Below are 21,575 nucleotides of genomic sequence, written 5' to 3'. Positions count from 1 at the left end.
ACAAAAAACAAAAGTTTGTGTAATGTAATCCTCATTCCACAACGTATCACGAATTCTTAAGGCATCGTAGTTGCAAGAGTATGCCACCATTCACAAATTTATCAAATAGCTGAATACTGCTATGAACCTATGGACCCATCTTGGAAAAGGCAGCTCACTGTGTATCTACATGATTCATTATCATGTAATGATAATCCTTTTATCTTGTGTTAATACAGTATATTGCTATTTTTTATAGTATCCTGCCACCATTCAAGGTACTACAATCAAGTTACACACTGTACACTCAAAGTATTCACAAGTAACTTTTCAGTTTGTTTCAGTTAGATATTATTTTTACTTTCAGGTATTCAGTCCGCAAAATACTATAATAACCTGCTAAATTACATGGCAGGGAGAACTTATGGCTACATTGTGGTAACTTTGGTCTGGAATCAATGAATATGTAAACCTAACTAAAAGTTTGTTTTTCAGCATTTTAGAGAATAGATGGTCTGGGCAAGTTTGTCACCTGGACTGGGGAATTGCTCTTTGATCGCCTGTTAATGCCCATATTTTTGCCTTCTAAGTCTTAATACATTAGCAGAAAGGGAATGCAAGGTTGTTGGAGATATATGGGGTTAGAAAGAAAAGAAATTGATTGATTCTGCAAGTTGTGACCTGTCTCTCTTGTAAAGTGGAGATTGCTGTGGAATAAGTTGTACCTTCACTACCACAGCATGCTAGGAAAAGTAAATATATCCTTAGTTTCCAGTGTGGCATGCAGTCCTTTGTGTGTTTTCTTCTTTCGTTATTACCTAAAGGTCTTCACATTGCTCCCTTGTCAAAGATCTGCAAAAGCATGTTAGGATCATATTTATGAACTTTCAAAATAAGCTCTCTTTTTTTTTTACAAACACTAACAATAAAATTAATGTTTGCTTTTAAAACAGATAACCCTTAATTTGAACCTTTTACAGGTACAACATTGGAGAAAGCATGGCTTCCTAGGCTAGGTTGTGGAATATCTTAGTACCTGCTACGCATGTTTGGCATGATTGACAGGTAGTAAAACACTTGTTAAAAGCCTTCAGCTTCCCCAATTCTTTCTATTAAACGACCTTTTTCTGAAAGACTGAAAGCTATAATCAAGTTCCCTCTGTGTAATTCACTGGTGATTACTGATCTAAGGAAATAACGTACATCAGTAAAAGGCTTTTATATTTATGGCTTAAGATGTGCTTCCATAATTTGAAATGAAACTCTTGCCCTGCTCTTAGCTATTAAAACCGTTTAACCTGTAAGTTAATGCATGGGAAGTACATTGAGTATTGAAACAAGTGTATAATATTCAAAATGGGATTAAATTAGTGATGTTACCATAAAGAAAGAGAAAAACATCAATTTAGTAAAAAATGCTGGTTGTCTGACTAACTTAATTGCTTTTAATAAAACAATGTATACTTTATTGTAGGTATGTTAGTATCTCAACCCTAAACACAATACTTGAAAGTCTTATATTTTTCATTCATATACAATCAGCAGTGAAGCCATGCAATATAAGGCCATGTTAAATTTAATTTAATACTTAAATTTGATTATGTATCTTAAATATGATTAAGTATTCCTTAATCATATGCAATACTTGTACCAATATGGTGAGTGGGTAGTAGATTTATGTGGCATTCACTCCGATTTTGCAGAAAGCCAGCCCTTACTACTTCCATACAGGAGCAATTACATCCATGCAAAAGTAACCTTAGAGCTGATTTATACCAGAGCAGCATGGTTGCTGCCCTCATGTGTCTTCCCCTCATTTTGCTCTAAATCTGTTGCACACGTAGAACAGGCTAATTGTGTGGAATGTAACCATGTCAACAATGCCAGCATCATAGGATTTAGGCTGGGTATCAGCATGCTAACTTCCTACATGACTTGCTTATTAATGTGAGTGCTGAATTTAGAGCTGAGCTGAAAATTCATCTTCTGCAGTATGGTTTGCAGGCCACAAATGTGACATTTTCACTTATTTCTGGGAGGGGGATTCCACAAGTTTCCAGCAGTGGGAGCCTTACCATGACAAGCAACTATGGTCCCCCCCCCCTTTCCTCCCTTTCCATTGCTGCAAGCAGCAGCTTTGGCAGGCTAACAGGTTATATTTCCATACTCTCTAACTTCAGAAGTTGCAACATTCTGACACAGCTTCATTTGAGGGACATTGTTGGAGGAGATGATGGCCCACATTAGCTGAGAGACAAGCCCCAGTCTCCCACCTATGCAACATTTTATTTTTTCCTTCACCAATGGATTGATTTCTTTCAGTCTCAACTAACATGTCCATCGGTGCAAAGATTTCTGCTTGTGCAATAGGAAACAGAGTAAGAAAGAGGGGAAAGTCCTGCTGCCCAAGTGGAAATCCTTGTACTGACAAGGTGGTTCTTGACTAAGATGTTCATAACCGGATGAGTCTATCCGCAGTTTGGCTGCACATTCTAAACCAGATGGAGATTCCAAACCAGACCCAAGGGCAGCCTTGTGCTAAGGTAAGCTATGCATGGATTGCAGTAGTCAGACTGTCCTTGTCTTTGAATGGTTGTAGCTGGCAATGTAGACAAAGCTGGTCAAAGGCATTCCAGCCACAGATGTAGCCAGGAGTACCCCCAAGCTATGCACTTGCTGCTTCAGAGGGAGTGCAATTCCGTCCAGAAAAGGTAGCATGCTACTTCCCCAAACATGGGAACCAAACCACCTAAAGAACTTCCTCCCTCCCAGGATTCAAACACAGTTTACTGGCCCTCACTCAGTTTATTACTGCATTCAGACACTGATCTGGAGCTGTCATATCCTCTCCTGAATCAGATGCTATGGAGAAGTAGAGCAGTTTATCATCCGTGTACTGGTGACATCTTGCTCCAGAACTTCTAATGACTGCCTCCGATGGCTTCATATAGATATTAAATCACACTGAGGAGGGCACAGAACTGCATAGCTGAAGTGTCAGGGTGCTGAGGAACACTCACCCAGAGCTACTTTTTGGATATTATCCAAAGTTATCCATTGAAGTTATCAATGGAGCCACTGTCATACAGTGCTTCTGATACCCGTCCTGCTTAGTCGGTCCAGGAGGGTACCACAGTCAGGCTTCTGAGAGATCAAGAAGTGGCAAGTTCACACTCCCACTGTCCCTCTCACAATAAATGTCATCCATCAGAGCAGACTCAGCTCTGAAACTAGGTCTGAACCCAGATTGTAGTGGATCTATATAATCATTCTTATCTACCTGCAGTATGGAAATAAGTTACAGGGAAGTTATGTTGCTCTCATAATGTATTGTAAGACGTGGACCACTGAAAAGTTTATGGATATTTGAGCAACTGCTTGATACTTAGTAGGAGAAAGATCTATCCTTTTTTCTTGTTTGTTTTTATTCATTTGCATTATAGTGCAAAAGGGAATTAATTCAACTTGAAATATATTTTATTTCTCTCTATTTGTGTAAGCAAATGTACCCATAACCATACACCCAAGAGTGAAATAATTAAAACACATTCATTTCAGTGAAAGCTTTAAACATATACTCAACACTCTCATTGAAACATAGGACTTAAAATCACTTAACTTGGCGTGATTACACTCAGATGATAAAAATGTACTAGAATACTAATGAGAATTAATACTTCTTCAATCTGCTTAAAAACATTTTTTTAGTAGCAAACTTTTTCTTATTTGGGAATATTTTGCTGTAAAAAAAGAGAGGGAATCAGTAATTAAAACTCTTGCAGGGACAGACTTGAAAGTCTATCTCTACAGGTCAATTAAAAGACTTATTCATCACTAATCCATGCTTATGAGGAAACAATAAGATGGGCATCTCAGTAGACTGCTGCTAGTCTCCTTTGTTCCCTCAGTAATTAAGGCAGCAAACAACTTTGGCACTTCAGAAAGCACAACTGAAAATTGTCAGAAAGGCCAAAATGGTTGCTTTCACAGCCCTTTCCAAAGTAATAGAAATTTATCCTTGCTGTTGTCCCCATTTCATGCTCTTGATATGAGTGTGGAATTGTGGAGTCCAAAATATACACTCAGAAGAGTTACTGTTTAACAAGATATCTTTATTTCCCGCCATTCAGCCCAAATATGTAGATAACTTTGGAACACATTCCTCCTGCTTAGTGGAATGCTGAGTGAAGAGAAGGTCCTACTTACTGCAGATATTTAACTAAAACGAGGCACTGTCTTTCAAAACAGATTTGTGGTTAAGGATTGAAGTGAGCAGGAAACAACAACAGATTGCCAGGCTCCATCCTGGAAGTTGTTATTTGGTTAAAAAGAAAATCCCATTAATATTTGAAAGCAGGCATTTTAAGATACCTACAAAATACATTTGACAAGTATATCTATGCACTAAGTATTTGTGGCTTTTGCCTTTGATTAATATTTTAATAAATTTGCTTTTATTTGATTAGCCATAAATTATAATAAAGTTCAAAATATAACAGAAATGACAAAATTGTGATCAGAAGATATCAAAAATATTGTTTGCGGACTAAAAAAATAAACATTATAATCTTCTCTTTGCTATTAGCAAGTACCATATTTTCCCCGTGTATAAGACGATCCAGAGTATAAGACCACCCTTATTTTTTTCAACCCAAAATTTTAAAAGCAAAACCCTAAAATAGAAGTGAAAATCCGGATGATTGGCAGTGGTGACGGAAAGTTTCCCGCATGAGGTGCACGCAGTGCTGGTGGTGTGGAAGCAGGCTCAGTGGTTGGGGCACCACATGTCCCCCCTTGGCGGCTGCGGGGAAGTGAGGGGCAGGAGGCTCCCGAGCAGGACGCTGGGGCAGAGCCTGGGGAAGGGAGCACCCACTCTGCTGGGCCATGTCATCAAGCAAACTCAGCTGAGGAAGGTGGGGAGCGGGCCAGGGGCAGGGTGGTGGGTTGAGGGGGAGGGGGGAAAAGAAAGAAGGGTGAGGAGACGTAGCCAGTTTCCAGCGCACAGCTGGCAGAGAGAGAAGAAGAAGAAGAGTTTGGACTTGATATCCCGCCTTTCACTCCCCTTCAGGAGTCTCAAAGCGGCTAACAATCTCCTTTCCCTTCCTCCCCCACAACAAACACTCTGTGAGGTGAGTGGGGCTGAGAGACTTCAAAGAAGCGTGATTGGCCCAAGGTCACCCAGCAGCTGCATGTGGAGGAGCGGAGACACGAACCCGGTTCCCCAGATTACGAGACTACCGCTCTTAACCACTACACCACACTGGCTCTCCAGTGGAGAGGAGAAGGAGGGGATGGTGACTGGGACTGCCTCAGCCTGTCCAAGCCCCAAATCCCAGACATTTGCAACCCCACCCCCAGATGCCCATGTTCCATGTATAAAATGACCCCCCCCCCGTTTTTTACTAATTTTTTAAAGCAAGAAAACTTGCATTATACACGGAAAAATATGGTGATGTGATTTTTAAAAATTAATACTAATGAGAACAATTCAATAGTAACCAAGAAAGAAACACGTGCCTATATCTTCAGAGATAGGAGAATGGAATACATAATAAGGAAAGTTCTCAACTACATCTTCCTCCCAGTAGCAGAGGTTGAAAGTTAATGCCATGAAGAAGGTGACACGTGTTGCATGCTAAGTATTACATATACTTTTTCATGGGAAAATGAGAAAATTCATTTAACTTTAATTATGATACACCCTGAGGCCATCATATAATTAGGTATTTTTTTAAAAAAATCTCAAACTCTGTTCTTGAATTATTTTGTTGTTGTCCTGCCTCCACATTAATATTCCAAAAATAAAGCAATGTTCGTGTATAATTTGATTTTGTGATCTTACTGTGGTTTAGCATTAATGTACAGGAGCTGCAGGCCCATGTGCCTCCCCCCTTCTTCTTTTCCAACATTTCCTCAAGGAGGAGATTGCAAGCTTTTACTTCAGGCCCCCCATTGCAGTTGTATTCTGCAACATATTCTTGACACAATACCCCCCCTCCCTGAACATATGTGGTATGCAGAGTTGCAGGATTTCAGCAGGAAGTTACAGGATATGGCCTGAGAGGAAATAAAGCTGTAAGACCTCCACAAAATCTTTTCAGGTACAAATAATATTGATGACCCTGACAATGTCATAAGCACTAATAATCATAAATGTACAATAAAAAGAAAAGTGTAAAGCGAGAAAACATTTTGCTGGATGGATCATGCTAATATTTTTAAGATTGAAGTGCAATTTGCCTCTAAATGTGAAAAATGACCTCTAAATGTGAAAAATAATAATTATAAAAATTAAGTTTCTTTGGCTGTGTTCAAACCAAGAGGAAGAACAAGCAAGTTGTAAGGTTGCTTTCATGGAAAAAATGGGGAAATGATATTGTGTGATAGAGACAAGGCTCAACACCTGCTTTGCCTCTGTCTTCACCCAAAATGATAGCGATGAGATTTATAACATGCTTATTCACTTGCACAATTGTAAATGATGTGAGATATGCATATTTTGTCAATGTATATCAGCAACCAGTACACAGTATACATACACTGTGCAAACTATACCTTTCTGTTTATTGGCTACTGCTGGGACATTATTTATTATTACTTTATTTATTAAATTTCAATACCACCCTCCATTTGAAGATCAAAGTGCAGTTTACAATATAAAAATGCACAACATAATAACCAACAAAAATAATAAACTGCCACCAAGTATTTTATTTTATTACATTACAACATTTGCTTTCACATATCATGAAGCTGAGGTTTGATAAACTGAAGGGGTTTATTGGGAGTAATACATAAGTTTTGTAATCATGGGGCAAAAAGGTTACCGGAGAAGCCGGTGATTGCTTAATTTACCGTGAATTTTCTCAGAGCAACTGTAGCAAGTGTTCTTGATATCGTAGTGTATGAATGCTGAAATTTTGATGTTATAAAAATGGCCCAAGGGAAATGTTTATGATGCTGAAGTACAATAACAATGAAAGGAAGTAGCTTCTCTTTTTTCTGTAGCTTTCTTTTTTTTAATAATAAAAAAATGAAGCAAGCTAAGGCTTTTAAGTAATCTACGGGCAGCATACCATCAATTTTAGTACTGTAGTTTGCAACCTCACTTGAATTGTTATTAAAATTAATGGAAATAATTTTAGGGAGATGGATGCTATGAAAAAGCAGGCAGTGAGCATTTTAATGCTTGTTACTGACAGTGCTGTGTATTGACTGGGCAGGAACTAGCAGCCTAACTGCTGAGTGATAAAATGAATGGACACAACAACTGTCTGGGATTTAAATGGCCACAGCTTTATTGATTTCAGATTTAGGAAGCTTTGGCATAAGCATTGGGTGTGTATCCCTCTCAGCTCCCCTGCTGGGGGAACTGAGGCATGACAGGGTCTATCCAGGTGTGGATCCATTGCAAATCGCAGGTTTACGTGGATGACCCCCAAACGCTGAGGGAAGCTCTATGGCCTACTAGCCATACACAGTTGGTTCTTTGTATAGAGACTTCCCTCCAGACCCCTTTTATGGGGTACCCTGGTAATGCCGCCAAAGGGAAAGGGGTGGGTGGGCCACCACTTCAACACACCCCAATTGGATGAAAGACTATAGGATTCTGCTCAAGGCCTAAACCACCAAAGTTGTGACTAGCGCTATGGGGAAGATGAAACCTGCATAGCGGGGAAATTTCCTTCCCGGCCCTGAATATGGCAATTGTCAAAAGACCACAGCAAAGCCCAGCTAGCTGAAAAGAAATGGTGAGAGCAGTAATCAACTATTGATGAAGGGAGGGGAAGGGGGGGTGACGCTTCCGGCCGACTGGATGCTGTGCTGAGTGCTTGGCTGCACTAAGTTGATGGCTGTCCCCTGCCCCCCCCCCCAGGGCCACCATGGACTGGCTCATTTGAAGGACAGGTTTGGCGGGAACCTGTGATCCTCTGCGGTGGCCGGAGGGGACAGGGAAACATTCTAAAACGGCGCTGCGTTTTCAGGCGTGAGGAGGCACCACATCGTGCTGTAAGCGCCGCTCACCGGCAAGACGGTAAGCGGCCATTGTAGGGACTTCAGTGGCATAGAATTATTTGGTGCACTCTGTGTTACTTCCTAACATTATCTTCTCATACTTTATTTTGGGTTGCACCTCTACAATTTACTTGTTGAATTACTAATTGATTTATTTTTAGTGATTTAGTGGGAAGCTGGGTGAGAATGAGTAAGCTAACGCAGTCCCAAGTATATCACAGCTATATGCCTTGTTATGTCCCTGGAATCCTGCATTGAAATATTGGAGCATGCCATAAGCAGTTTGGAATAGTGCTTTTCAACTTCAGCTATAGTAATGCTAGTTCCACACGGTATAATTACTATGTCATCTTAGAATAACTTGCCCGTTTTGATGCTGTAGAATCTGACAGACATAATTTTGAGGCACATAATTTTAATTCACAGGTATTTATAATGGTACACAGTGTGCTCTCATTTTCTGAATGTAAATGCTCCTTTTGGAAGGGAAGTATGTGAAACAAGAGGAATTTATTTTGAATGGCGTTGTTAAAGGGACCGATTCAGAGCCAACTGTGCATATCAGATGTTGTTACTTTAGATCAGGTTTTTTTTTAATTGTACCCAGAAGAGTCTACTTTGTGAGCAAAAGCAAAATGTTTTACAATTAGGCCTATTAGGCCTACTTAAGCATATGAGACTTTGTAACAAAGTATTGGGCTATATATATTTGAAAGAAAATGTTATAAATAACAGGGCATACATGTTACATTTTAAAAAAACAATTCAGAAATCCTGAACTGAAGCACAAAAATGCTACATATTTTGGTTTTTAAAAAAATCTACTTTTGTGCTATGTTAATCATTGCATTTCAGTAGATGTTTGTGAGGTTTTATACCTTGCTTTTTGAAAACCTTTTTAAAAAAATGTTTGACTGTGCCTTTTTGAACTGCCTGATCAACACTTAGAATGCTAAATGTCACTCATGGAATTGCATTGGCTATCCTGAGAATTCCAGTGCAGGGTTCTTGTGAACTGAAAAAGAGACACATTTATTATTACTATTATTATTATTATTATTATTATTATTATTATTATTATTATTATTATTATATTAATTAAGCAGCTTCAAAATACCTTTAAATAAAAATAAATAATGTGGTTTGTACAGTTGCAGTGGCCTGTAAATATGGACAAGTCTCCCTGATACCCCTTCAAGAAAAAATACATATTCAAGTTCTAGACCTCTCTATACACTTCACAAAATAAAAGTGCAGCAGATAACCCATATTCTCTCCAGTAAAGAAAAGAAAATTAATTGGTCATACACTCATTCCATGTTTAATACCAGCAACTACATCTAAAATTCATTTTAGAAATGCAATTAAGAATGACCTTTAAAAAGTCTCAATTCTTCATACCAAAGCAGGTATGAATAGCAAGAAGGAAGGGGAAAGAGTAATTTCAAAGATCACTTTCTTCATTCCACCACTCAGCTCATTACTGAATGTTCCTCCTTTGGTTTATAGCCTGCAGCTTGCTAATCTGCTTGCTTGCATACAAGGGCCCCCTGGCCTTGTGCCATAATGAAAAACAGATGCTATGTCCAGACTCATCTGCCGAGGGTGCTTCCATGCATGGACCTATTTTGCCCTAGAAGAGCTGTGGATAGTGAAATTTGGGCAGTGAAGAAGGGCAATAGCTAAAAGTAGTTGACACGAGTGGTTCAAGGGTGAATGCTTCTTGTTTTATTTGATTTACACCCACTGTCAGTCTTCTGCATTCTGTGATACTGGTCTATAAAAGGGTCCCATTTATCTTGCTAGTAGGGATGCCTGAGGAATCCATTGAGTTCAAATTCTGGAGTGAAACATCCAAATTAATGTGCGGAACCCTCCCTTATCAAAATTCCTCATCACACATAGGTTTTGAAGCATATTCACCTGGATATTTTTAGAGGTCTCCTTCAAATGCATTCAGTCAGTGTAGTGCATGCAGATGCTGGCATGCACGGAGGGTGGAGCCATTGTGTGCATTCCTACACCACCTTGCTTGTGGCTGAGCTTGCTGGCCTTAAGCATTTGGCTGTCAAGACTTCAGGCTTTCCTGGGTTGCCTACCTCTTTCACCCTGTCAACCACAGACCTAACTGACACACACTGTCTTCCTGACTTCTGGTTCTTTAGTTCATTTCCCCTCATCCTCTGAAGCTGAAGAGAAAACAACAGAGAATAAAGAAATCCAGGATTCTCTCTTTCCTGTCATTGGTTAACAGAGGTACCATCAGTCATGAAACAAAAGACAGAGATGCCCATAGAAAACAATAGATAAATCCAGGATTTCTTCTTCTGAGTGTGTGAGCTACTCTTGTTTCTTATATCTGTAGGCTCAGCTGTGAACAACATTCCATAGGATCTGGAAGCTCATGGTTCGCCTACATACTTTTTCATACCTAGGACATTCCTGAGTATGTAGGATCCACTACTTTCTTTTAGACAACTCCATTTCTCTTTCAAACTGGGCAGCATTCAAGATTGCTATGACAGGGGATGATGATGACACATGTTTATAGGGAGACGTCTTTTTAATTCAGCAGAATCAGTGATGATGAAATCTATAGACCAACTGCATGCTGAAGTGTTTGGAGCCAGCACTGCTGCAAATTTGCTGAGATAGTTGCTCTATATTCACATGCCAGTTGCTCCTCACATCATCAAGGGACTGACTCTGTAATGTTTTGGCCTTCCCCTTATTTATCATCATTGCTGACTGTCACATTGTTCTGGGAGAGATAGATTATGAACAACTGTGGATGGGATACTTTTAATTAAAGTAAGGGGGGAACTTCATTGAAATTCTGTAATGTACATAAGTCATCTGTCATAATTTAACAAATGAAAAAGACTAAGAGAAGGTACCATCAATCAAAACTATTTAACTACACTCTAGAGTGAATTAAATTGTATTTAAGAACTTTTATCAGAATAGCAATAAAGACTAGTACAAAGCACACCATGTTTTGTTAATCTGCTTCCTGATTTCTGCCTAGTCATCATTTTTTTGGTCAGAACAGAGTGTATAAAAGTTGAAGATGTCTTTTTTTTTTTTTGGTGGAGAGGGAGTGTTTGCTCAGTTTAATGAAACTTTATGTATACAAAAAAAGTTTTGCCTTGGACTAGGAAAAACATTTCTTTTATGTTTAACCCTCTCCCCTTTAATGTCAAGAAAAGCAGCTGTAATATTTGTTTTAAAAATGCTTCAGTCACATGACTCTTACTTTCCATTTTGGAATTTTGAGCCCAGTCTTTAGGCAGGTGGTGTCAAACAAAGAGCTAATGGGAATTGCTTTAAGGCTCATTTTCATCTAGCTTGTTATCTACAAAGTGGCAAAGAAGTTCACTGCTGGTCTTGTCCAAGTGGACACAGCTCTGTTAACTCTGTTAACTGTCTGATTGGACTTTGTTCTGTTAACTGGAATCAGGGGTAGGCCATCACATTTTGTTGCCTGAGGCTAAACAAGAAGGTACTGTTCCCACTCTCTACGGCGAAGCCTTGCTTGCTGGGGTCGTGCAGCAGAGGATTCCAGTAATACCTTGCAAGAGTTTTGCAAGATCTCATGAGATCTTGCCGGAAGCCACCGCCATGCAACTCTGGTAAGCAAGGCTTTGGGGTAGGGGGGCAGTGGTGGCAGCGGGGAAGGGTGCTGAAATAATTCACCTTTACATAAATCAGCTCTTTAGTTTTTCTCAGGAAGGAAAAAAAAGATGTGAAGCACAAAGTAAAATTGTTTTTGATTATCAGAGATGATGCTTAGAAATGAACTACAGAAAACAAACTACAGTGGACCCTCCGGATACGAACTTAATTTGTTCCGGGGGTCCGTTCGCAGCCCCAAAATAATGTAAATAGAGGTGCGCTTCTGCCCACGCACAAGCGATTAAACCCGTAAGTATACTCTTCCGTTTGCCGTGGCCGTAACCCAAAGATTCTGTATCTAGAGGGATACGTAAGTAGAGGTAAAGGTAAAGGTAGAGGTACCCCTGCCCGTATGGGCCAGTCTTGACAGACTTTAGGGTTGTGCGCTCATCTCACTTAAGAGGCCGGGGGCCAGCGCTGTCCGGAGACACTTCCGGGTCACGTGGCCAGCGTGACGAAGCTGCTCCGGCGAGCCAGCACCAGCGCAGCACACGGAAACGCTGTTTACCTTCCCGCTATAAAGCGGTACCTATTTATCTACTTGCACTTAGGAGTGCTTTCGAACTGCTAGGTGGGCAGGAGCTGGGACCGAAAGATGGGAGCTCACCCCGCCGCGGGGATTTGAACCACCGACCATGCGATCGGCAAGCCCTAGGCGCTGAGGTTTTACCCACAGCGCCACCCGTGTCCCTTCAGTAGAGGTACAACTGTACATTTTAAAGCAGAGATTTGGACATTTGAGTTTGACATGGATACCAGCTAGATGAGATGACACTTTTGGATGCAAAGAAATCGTGATAAAGTGGCTACTGGGAGTTTTGGATGATTTCAGTTATGTTGATCAGTCTGGTGTGCAGCAGAAGCACAGATTTCTGAAGGGTTTTCTGCTACAGACAAAATACTCTACCAACAGCTGTTACAAAAAGGATATAAGTTGAATAATGAATTCTATTGTTAGCACTGGGTCATACATGAGCAGATTGGAATCAAACTATGGTAGCCTTGAGCAGTGGAATGAAGTTGACTTTTATGCTTAGAAACAAAAACTTTTCAAGCAAAAAAAAAATGAGAAAACAAACGCTTAAAACTGTTTTCAGCAAAACGGGTAAAGAAAGTATAGGAGTAAATATATGTAGTCAACACACCATTGATTTTATTTCATTCAGTATATGAATTTCTGCCACAAATTGAGGGGGGTTTTTTGGCAGAGGTTAGGAGAGATCATGACAGAAAAGATATGTAATATGTGTCTTATTACCCAAGGCACTGGAGTGCGTATAGCACTTCACAAAATAGACATAGTAGCTGCCAGAAAAATGCACAAGGATTAAGATAACATTCTGCAAATTAGGAATACTTACTGTATCCCTGTACAGTAGATTCAACCGTCACCACTGCAATGTGTTTTCTGTATTAGCTTGGTGAATTGCTCCCTATGACTGCAATCCTGTGTTTGGTTAATCTGTGTGAATTCTAACTGAATCACTTTGACAACATTTTAAAGCCTATGATAGTAGAACACAGAACTTGATCCTGGAGGCCAAAGTAACCACTGGTTAAAGGTGCATTACTAAAAGTACTGGTGCTGGTGTAAGAAATGGTTTAAGAAATTAAGAAATGGTTGGTAATTATTGCAGAAATGTTTCTTTTTGTCTAACTGCAATCCTTTCAGGCCAAGAAAACTTAATACTGCTTTTGTTCTTTACTTAATACAAGGAAAGTGTTTTAAATACACAGGATTTCTACTGCTGCTTTAAATGCTATTATTTAAGAGCATGCACTTGCAGCTGCAAAACTCATCAAGTAAATTGAAAGGATTACCCATGAAATCAGCTTCAAACTTTTTATTTTTATTTTCTTACAACCAATATGAAGGTAATGCACTTGGAATTATAATGATATTGAGATTGACTGTTTAAATCCTTTCTAAAGTTCAAAGCATAAAGCAGACTGCATGCACTTCCAAGCCACAGTGGGGCTTCTAAGCAGGAGCTTGTGATAAAAAAAAAGAGTGAAATCAGGTTTGACTAAAATCGTCCACCATTCCCATATGGCTTAAACAGGAAGTTTTCAGGCTCAAAAAGACAACGGTTTGGGGAAGCAGCAGACCTCATTTTCAAATTGTCTGAGATTGCTTTGCGGATCTTGTCTTCTGGGGAACATGAAGACAAGATGCTCATTAAAAATGAGCTGCACCAGGGAGCTCGACTGAGCTTCAAGTACACTTAATAGTTTTTTGCTTGAGGAGTATAAAGGGAGACGATACCTCTTTCAAAAGCTGAAGTGCAGATGAAGAGAAATACAGCTGGATTCCTTATGGAAAGGTATAGATTACAGGATGCAATACCTTGCTTTGTTTTGTTTATATGGGATGTGGAGTGAGGAATGCTCAATTCTTTCTGCCTTCTGATTGCAGCCTCTGGGAGCTCACGACCAGGACTTGTAAACAGGGGCGTTAGCGAGGGCATTTTGAGGGGGCATCCCAGAGTGCTGTCTCATGGTGTGTGTAGGACCAAGAGATACGGGTGGCAAGGGAGCTGTTGCAGTGATTTGCAGTACCTGTGCCATGTTTGTCTTACTGCCTGAGAACACACAAAACTACAACTGCAGCAAGTGCAAGTTGGTTGCTTTTCTGGCAGTGAAAGTACAGCAACTTGAGTTCCACCTATCCACACTTTGAGCTACTGGGCAAGATGAGGATTTTTTCAACAGAACAGAGTGGACTGTCCTGGAACAGGGATGCAGGTAGTGTGCTCCTAGAGTGGAGGATTGCACATTGCAGGAGATGAACTGCTGGAGGAATATGATGCACAGGAACCATGCTGTGTTACTGGATTCCATGCCCTCATATTGGGTACCAATTCTGGGCCAGAAGAGCAAGGACAGCAGTTGCAGATCTCAGAATACAACAAGGTGACTCTGGAAGGTATGGTGTACAGAACGATTCCTGCTGCTCCAGAGGGAGAAGAGATGTGTGGTGATGGTAGGGACAGAGACAGCAATGTGCGAAAGTAACAAGATGTCCTGGGAAGTGTGCTAACTTCCAGGTGCAACTATTCAAGATGTGACAAAGAATTTGTGAAGTCTTATAAAGCTCGCTGACCACAATCCCTTCCTTATAGATAGAAATTATACCGCTAAACCCAACTTTCAACATATAGCAAGGGACTATGAAGCTGCACAGGTGGTTTTTAATCACTCCTTCATGTTGAAGGTTGTGTCCCAGTAAGAAAGGGGGGGGGAGGAGGAAATAAATCACTCGCTGTGCAGGTGATGTTGTCAGGAAATATTTGGCTTCTTGGACTAGTCTCTGCTTCCTTGAGGAAGGGCTTTTGGCAAGAGTTGGCAAGAATGTGTTTGCTAAGAATCACATGAATCTGATCAGGAGAGTTTTAAACTACATATTGAGGTGGAAAGAGACAATATTACAGATGACAGGGAGCACCTGGTATTCTGGATACTAGCTTCATTGATGCACAGGAAACTGAGGTGGTGCTCCAGAAACCTGCTAAAGGGTGGGAAAACTACAAAAAGGAAGCAGCTGAGGGAATGACTTGTGGTTTCAGTTGTCTCTATCCTATATACAGAGTATGAGGAACAAGCAAAAAGAATATGAGCTCTTAATACAGGATAGCAAATATGACCTAATAGGCATTACTGAAACATGGTGGGATGAGACTCATGACTGGAATGTAGCAATTGTGGGTGTAACCTGTTCAAACAGAATAGACCAGATAGGAAGGGAGGAGGAGTAGCATTATTTGTAAAGGATGTGCACACTTGTGAAGAGATCCATGAGCTGGAAAATGAAAGACAGATCGAGTGTATATGGGTAAAAATTGTAGGCAAGGGAAACAACAGTGACCTTACTGTGGGTGGTCTATAGTCCTCCAGGCCGGACTCAAGACTTGGATGATGCCTTCTTAGAGCAGATTAAACATTCCAAAAGGAAAGATTTAGTAACCACAGGAGACTTCAACTACCTTGATATCTGTTGGAACTAAAACTCTGCCATGAATGTAAGGGCCAACAAATTCACCAATTTTTTCACTGACATTTTCATCTCCCAGAAGATGGATGAAGAAACAAGGGGGTCCTCACCAACAGGGAGGAACTGATTGACAAAGGGGAAATACTGGGAACCTTGGGTTTCATTATACACAGACAAGGGAAAGCATGCAATCGGACCCACGCTCTGGACTTGAATGCTGATTTCAAAAAGCTGGAGGAACTGCTGGGAGAGAGCCATGGTCAGAAATACTCAAAAAGACAAAGTCTTCCATGATATTCTTGCTGACAAGCTGGTAAAATGAGGGCTAGACTCGGGTGGATTTGTAGCTGGTTGACCAGCAGAACCCAAAGAGAGCTCACTAATAGTTCCTTAACATACTGGGGAAAGGGGACAAGTGAGATGCCACAGGGTTCTGTCAGGCCTGTATAAATTATAAATTTGCCCCGGGATGCGAACGGAAATTGCACGCCAGAGGCGCGCGCAGCAGGAAGCGCCATTAGCGAAAGCACGCCTCAGGATAAGAACGGTTTCAGCTTAAGAATGGATCTCCGGAACGAATTAAGTTCGTAACCAGAGGTACCACTGTATTGCAGGGAGTTAGCCTAGATGAACCTCATGGTCCCTTCCAACTCTACATATCTATCATTGTGTGATTCTCTATCGATTTTATACTGAATATGAAATATAGCTTCATATTGATAGCTTGAAAAGTTTTAAGTACTTGCTGCTTTTAAATGTTAGAATTCAGGGGGGAATATATGAATGAGGCAAAATCATCCTTATAAGTTGGTCCACAGATATTCATGCAACCCAAAAATATAGGAGAATTTTGTAGACTTAGCTTTTTGGACCTGCAAAATAAGTAAAATTTAAATTTTCGCTTTAAATATCTAAGACAGATAATGATAGTAAATCCCAATTTATAGAATAGCTAGGGAATATGAGATAATGAACTCTTTTAATAGATGACTCTTTTAAAATTTTCTTTATATCATCTTTTGGGAGCTGCTTGCATTAACTGGTAATTTTACTCAGTTTTGTAATGAATAGTTAAACATGGATATTTTAACCTACAATGCTCAGATGGAAACTATTTTAATAGCTTTATATTCCCTAGCAAACATAGGGATTGGGAATAATACATTGCTTATTGCAAATGTATGTATCTCATCTAAGTCCTCTTCAAGGATGTGAAATCATGCTTTTTCAATAAAGCTAGGGGAAAGATTAAGACAATCAGGCAGTATGAATGTATAATAATTCACATGCACATTGCTCAGTTTGGCTAAGTTTAGCTATAATAGTTTAGCATGAGAAAAGAGTTCTGTGCGCTTTGGCTCACATGCTCATCCACCCTATGTCAATGGAATGGTATTTGTTTTATTTATCTAAATAAACCTTACATAAGGGTCTCAGATGGGTCTGTGTTACAACACCTGATAATAGCTTTAGTATAAGTATAAAGAATGGTTTGTGTGTGTTTTATTATGTATGTTTAGTGTGGTGGTGTTTGTTGGTGTGTATGTGTGTGGGGAGACTACTCCAATGCCTTGGCTTTGATGTAATAATGTGTACTGTTTTGGCAGCAGTCCAGATTTTTGGTAATTTGGGGCAATTCCAAAGCATATGTTAGATCATTCTGTCATCTATGTATTAGATCCGAATCTTGCAAATGATAGAGTTTACTTTAAAGTTTTCCAGCTGGTGTTTTAGAGGTGTAGCTCAACTTCTTAATTGAAGCATGTACCTGAGCTTATTAATATTTTACATAGCTTTCATTCTTTTGGACGGAAAAAAATTTGGCTCCACATAGACTGCTTTGATATTCATTTCCTTTATAGTAATGCAGTTTCCTCTCTATTTCTACTTTGGGTGTCAAATCTGGCAGAAGTGTGAGGCTTTGATCACAGTTCCTTTCTTTTACAAACTGAAACCATTCAATATGAGTATGTTCTTTGTCTGCATGTATTCTTGATGCGCTCTGTTATGTTCTGATTTTATTATGCTCAATTATGCCTTTATTTTGTTTTTGTTTTCTGTGTTTTATATATAATGGTATGTTGTTTGGAGATTAGTTTGTTTGACATGGATGTGACACTTAAAATCCTTCAGTGGTACTAGTTTGAATGCTGTGCCTCTTCCTCCAATCATAATTGTGAAAAGTTATGTGAAAAGTTAAGGATTTTTATGCCTCACTGTAAACTTAATACAGTTATATGAAACTTTCTTAAATCCCAGCTCTTTCAAACCACTTGAGCCATCATTCAATCAATAAGGGGCATGAATCCATTATATCAGACATGCGCTTAAGATATTGCACTGGCACACTTCAATGTGCTGCTATACTGCTTACATACCTGAATAACATAGGTGTGGCCAGTAGTATTGCTCCTTCCCATATTTTCAGCACCTGGTGAGGATCAGGGGTGATGGTCGTGTAAGAAGACCTGTTCGGTTGACCTTACTCATGTACCCACAAAGAAAATTCATGAGATGAGAAATGGAATGGTGGCTACATTTATTAAAATAGAACAACTTGAATGCCCCCATGTGAGAAACAGTTGGAATAGAGTATTTTCCATTATATCCACATTTACAATCCAACCTATTTCTCAAAATCCTTCCTTAGTCCTACTATCTTTAGATATAGGCTTGGGCTCCACCTTGCACCACAGAGAACTAATAGACTTCTTACTGACTGCAGTACGATTGATGAAAGCTCAACAATGGAAGAACCAGTCTAAAATGCCCCTGAACATGTGGGGAGAAATATCTGGGATACAGCAGTGTCTGAGTGTCTCACTGGACACAGGAGGGTGATTAAAGGCATAACATATTTTTAGAAAGGTTGTGTTGCCATCTTTAAAAATGGCATGACACACCTGCTCTCTCTCTCAACCCGAGCAATTTTGCACCTGATTTCAGTTGCTTTCCTTGTTTATCAGTGTTTAGTTTTATCACAACCCTTAATTAAATGTAGCATATGGGAGCGGCATAAGGAAGTGGGAGAACCAAAGGAAGGGTGAATAGACTGGTTGCTGCTGTTCTCCAATGCACTATCCTTTGCTTGATTTACTGTTACCCTATCTGAATTATGTAGTCATATATTGTTGTAATATGTTGGGGTATAATGTTTCCTCTTGTAGCTATAACCCCCTTGTATGGAGGCTTCCACAGGACGTAACAGAACTGTGCTCTTGCCCTTCTGCACACAGTGTGTGTACATCAAAGCCTGCATAGTTAGCACCAGGTTGTTACAGATAAATAATGAAATAAGCGGTATCTATATTTCCTAGATATGGCAACCATAGGATTTTTCCAGAGTTCATTCTTGATATATTTTCTGTGGTTTAGCACAAGGGATATAATTTCACTGATCCATCCATTAAAAAATACATATTTTTAGTTTTATGGAACTAGCTTTTCTTTCATATTCTAAAATTCCCAGACACAAAATAATAGCAAACTATAAGCTGTTGAGGAGATTTCCTTGATTTCAAAATTTATCTCATTCTTCCTATCTGAGACAAATTATGTTTTGTTGTCAAGGTGAAATATTGAGTAAGAACCATGAGTTCTTTAATGACCTTACTATTACAGTGTGATTTTTAATTGAGGTGGGTACAGTCAAGAGTGTTCAAGAAAGATGCAGTGTCCAGAACTGCTAATTTCCCTTGAAACATTCAGAGAAAATGAACAAGACTCTTCCTTACAACACAATTTATAACTGTGTGAAAATGACCTATCTGTCTTCCACCGGGGCATATGCAATATGTTTGTGAGGTTTATTATAAAGGAAAACAGATGGTGGAATTTAAGTGAAGAAGAAAGTGTTTGGATGAATGTTGAAAAAATTAATGATTAATGTTTGCTTCCCAGATGAGTCGTTTCTCATATCTCACATTAAGAGTATTAATGTGCGAGTATAGTTCAACTAGCCATTCCTGTTCCTTTTCTTAGCCATAGCTCTTAGTAGTATTTTATTCCCATTTCATTATTTTTTAGCATAAAGCAGTATATAGCAGTGAAACCACCAACCTTTTTTGGCCAGTTGGCATACTTGCAAACTGGGGAAACTGTTGTGCGTAGCACACACATCACAAACATGCATCTACCACACACACCTCTTGACATGTATGCATACACTATCCACCTCCACCAGGACTTAGGCTTGGGAAAAGTGTTTGTTTTTTTGAAGCCTGACAAGTGGGGGTAGCCTTCCTGAAGAGTGCAGTATACCAGTTAAACCAAACACTAGCATGGTTGGGAAACCTTTTCTGATCACATCAACACTATAATTTGTGAAAATGTTATTCTTATAATTTATTATTTAACACTTGCTGGTATTGTGAACCAAAGAATTTTTGAACCGAAGTTCTAGATTAAATTTATAGAATAACAAGATAGAAACTGAAGACAAAACCAGTTATTGGGAGTTGCATACGGGTAGGGTGACTTTATATGCTAGCAAGTCATTGGATGTTCCATCTACATTTAAGTAGAAGAAGAAAGTGTGATTCATTGTAGAAAATGTGTAAACTAATTTTGCCTCAGGGTTACACAAACCAGTTGTTGAACTTGCTTGAGTATTTGAACTAGCATATTTCAACTCATGGCTATAGGTGGAGTATTATAGTGCATTGGTACCATACTAAAAGCAGCAAATAAACTCAACCCTGAGTGTGAACTTAGTTTCTGATGTTGATTATAGGTCCTTCTGACAAACGACATGATTGCAGTGCATAGACGGCAGACATTGACAAGCACATCTCCATCATAATAAGAAAATAATCCTTTTCTGCCAGATCCCAAGTTCCCTCCTGCCCCCAATCCCTCACTGTGGATGTGTGGCTCATACAGTTACTATCTGCATTCTGGGGATTGCAGGGATTTAACACCCATAAATTCCTACTCTGGTTACTGGAATGGGCCTGTCCATATGGTAGAAATGAGTTTTAACAATTCCAGGATAATAAGCTGCCTTATAAAAGCAAAGGCATATGATATGCTGATATTGTTCATATCTGATGCTAGCAACCACTGACTTATTTGTAATGAAAATTAATGATATTTTGGAAAGAAGTTTATGCTGGGTTCATTGGGGGGAACTTGTTCTATTGTGATGTTCAAGGTAGTAACAGATTTGCAAGCAGGGAATTTAAATGAAAATGCAGGAGTCAAAGAATGCATTCAAGTTATTTTATTTCTTTTCTTTTTAACAGGTGGCTGTTCATTCGATGAACCTTTTGCATCATGTGGATATAGTCAGTCTGATGATGATGACCTTAACTGGGATCAAGTGAACACATTGGTAAAGCCCTCATCAGATCCATGGTTGCCAACAGGTAGTTTTCAGTTAAAATTATTTCTTTTATATATTGTATGTTTTATCACTTCCAGTATCTCTTTATACTATTGCTTACGAAACATGTGGGGCACATCAAATATGACAAAGACAAGGAGATAAAGCACTGGTGGCGATATTTAGCTACCACATCCTGTCAGCAGAAGAATTTCCACTTGTGCTCCTCTCCCTGCCTGCGTCTTTTGTGCCCTTCCCAAATCCAGAAGGTTAGGAGAACCCTTGAACCCTTAGATGGTGTACAAGGAAGAACATTCCATTGTGCAAGCCTAAAGTATTGAGCTGATGGAAGGTTTACTTAGTGCTACGTTGAATTCTACCTCAAGTCTTCTCTTTAAAGATAACTTTCTAAAGATCAGGCAGAGCACTTTACATTCACATTGGCAGATAAAGCTGCTAGGGTGTGGAGGCCACTTCTGTCAGCATACTGGTTGCTCTGGCCCATGGGTTAACCATGATATAGGGCAGGGTTGGCTACCCCAGCTACTTCCCTGTCTGCTTATCTTTTCATATCTTAATGTGGTTGTGAAT

General features: G+C 39.6%; 1 protein-coding gene across 27 annotated transcripts in view; it reads left to right on the top strand.

Moving 5' to 3' along the window:
- PTPRM (protein tyrosine phosphatase receptor type M) overlaps window positions 1-21,575 on the top strand; it is a 404,856-nt gene that overhangs the window by 97,181 nt on the left and 286,100 nt on the right. For all 27 annotated transcript variants that reach the window (XM_083622471.1, XM_083622489.1, XM_083622486.1 and 24 more), the window contains exon 2: window positions 20,905-21,027. In XM_083622471.1, coding sequence (XP_083478597.1) covers window positions 20,905-21,027 — 123 coding nt within the window. The remainder of the gene's footprint in view (window positions 1-20,904; window positions 21,028-21,575) is intronic.

Source organism: Podarcis filfolensis (genome assembly GCF_964270895.1).
Source record: "Podarcis filfolensis genome assembly, chromosome: 7".
Lineage (NCBI taxonomy): Eukaryota > Metazoa > Chordata > Lepidosauria > Squamata > Lacertidae > Podarcis > Podarcis filfolensis.
The sequence above is the reverse complement of the archived record's forward strand: the minus strand, read 5'-3'. Positions and strand labels throughout refer to the sequence as shown.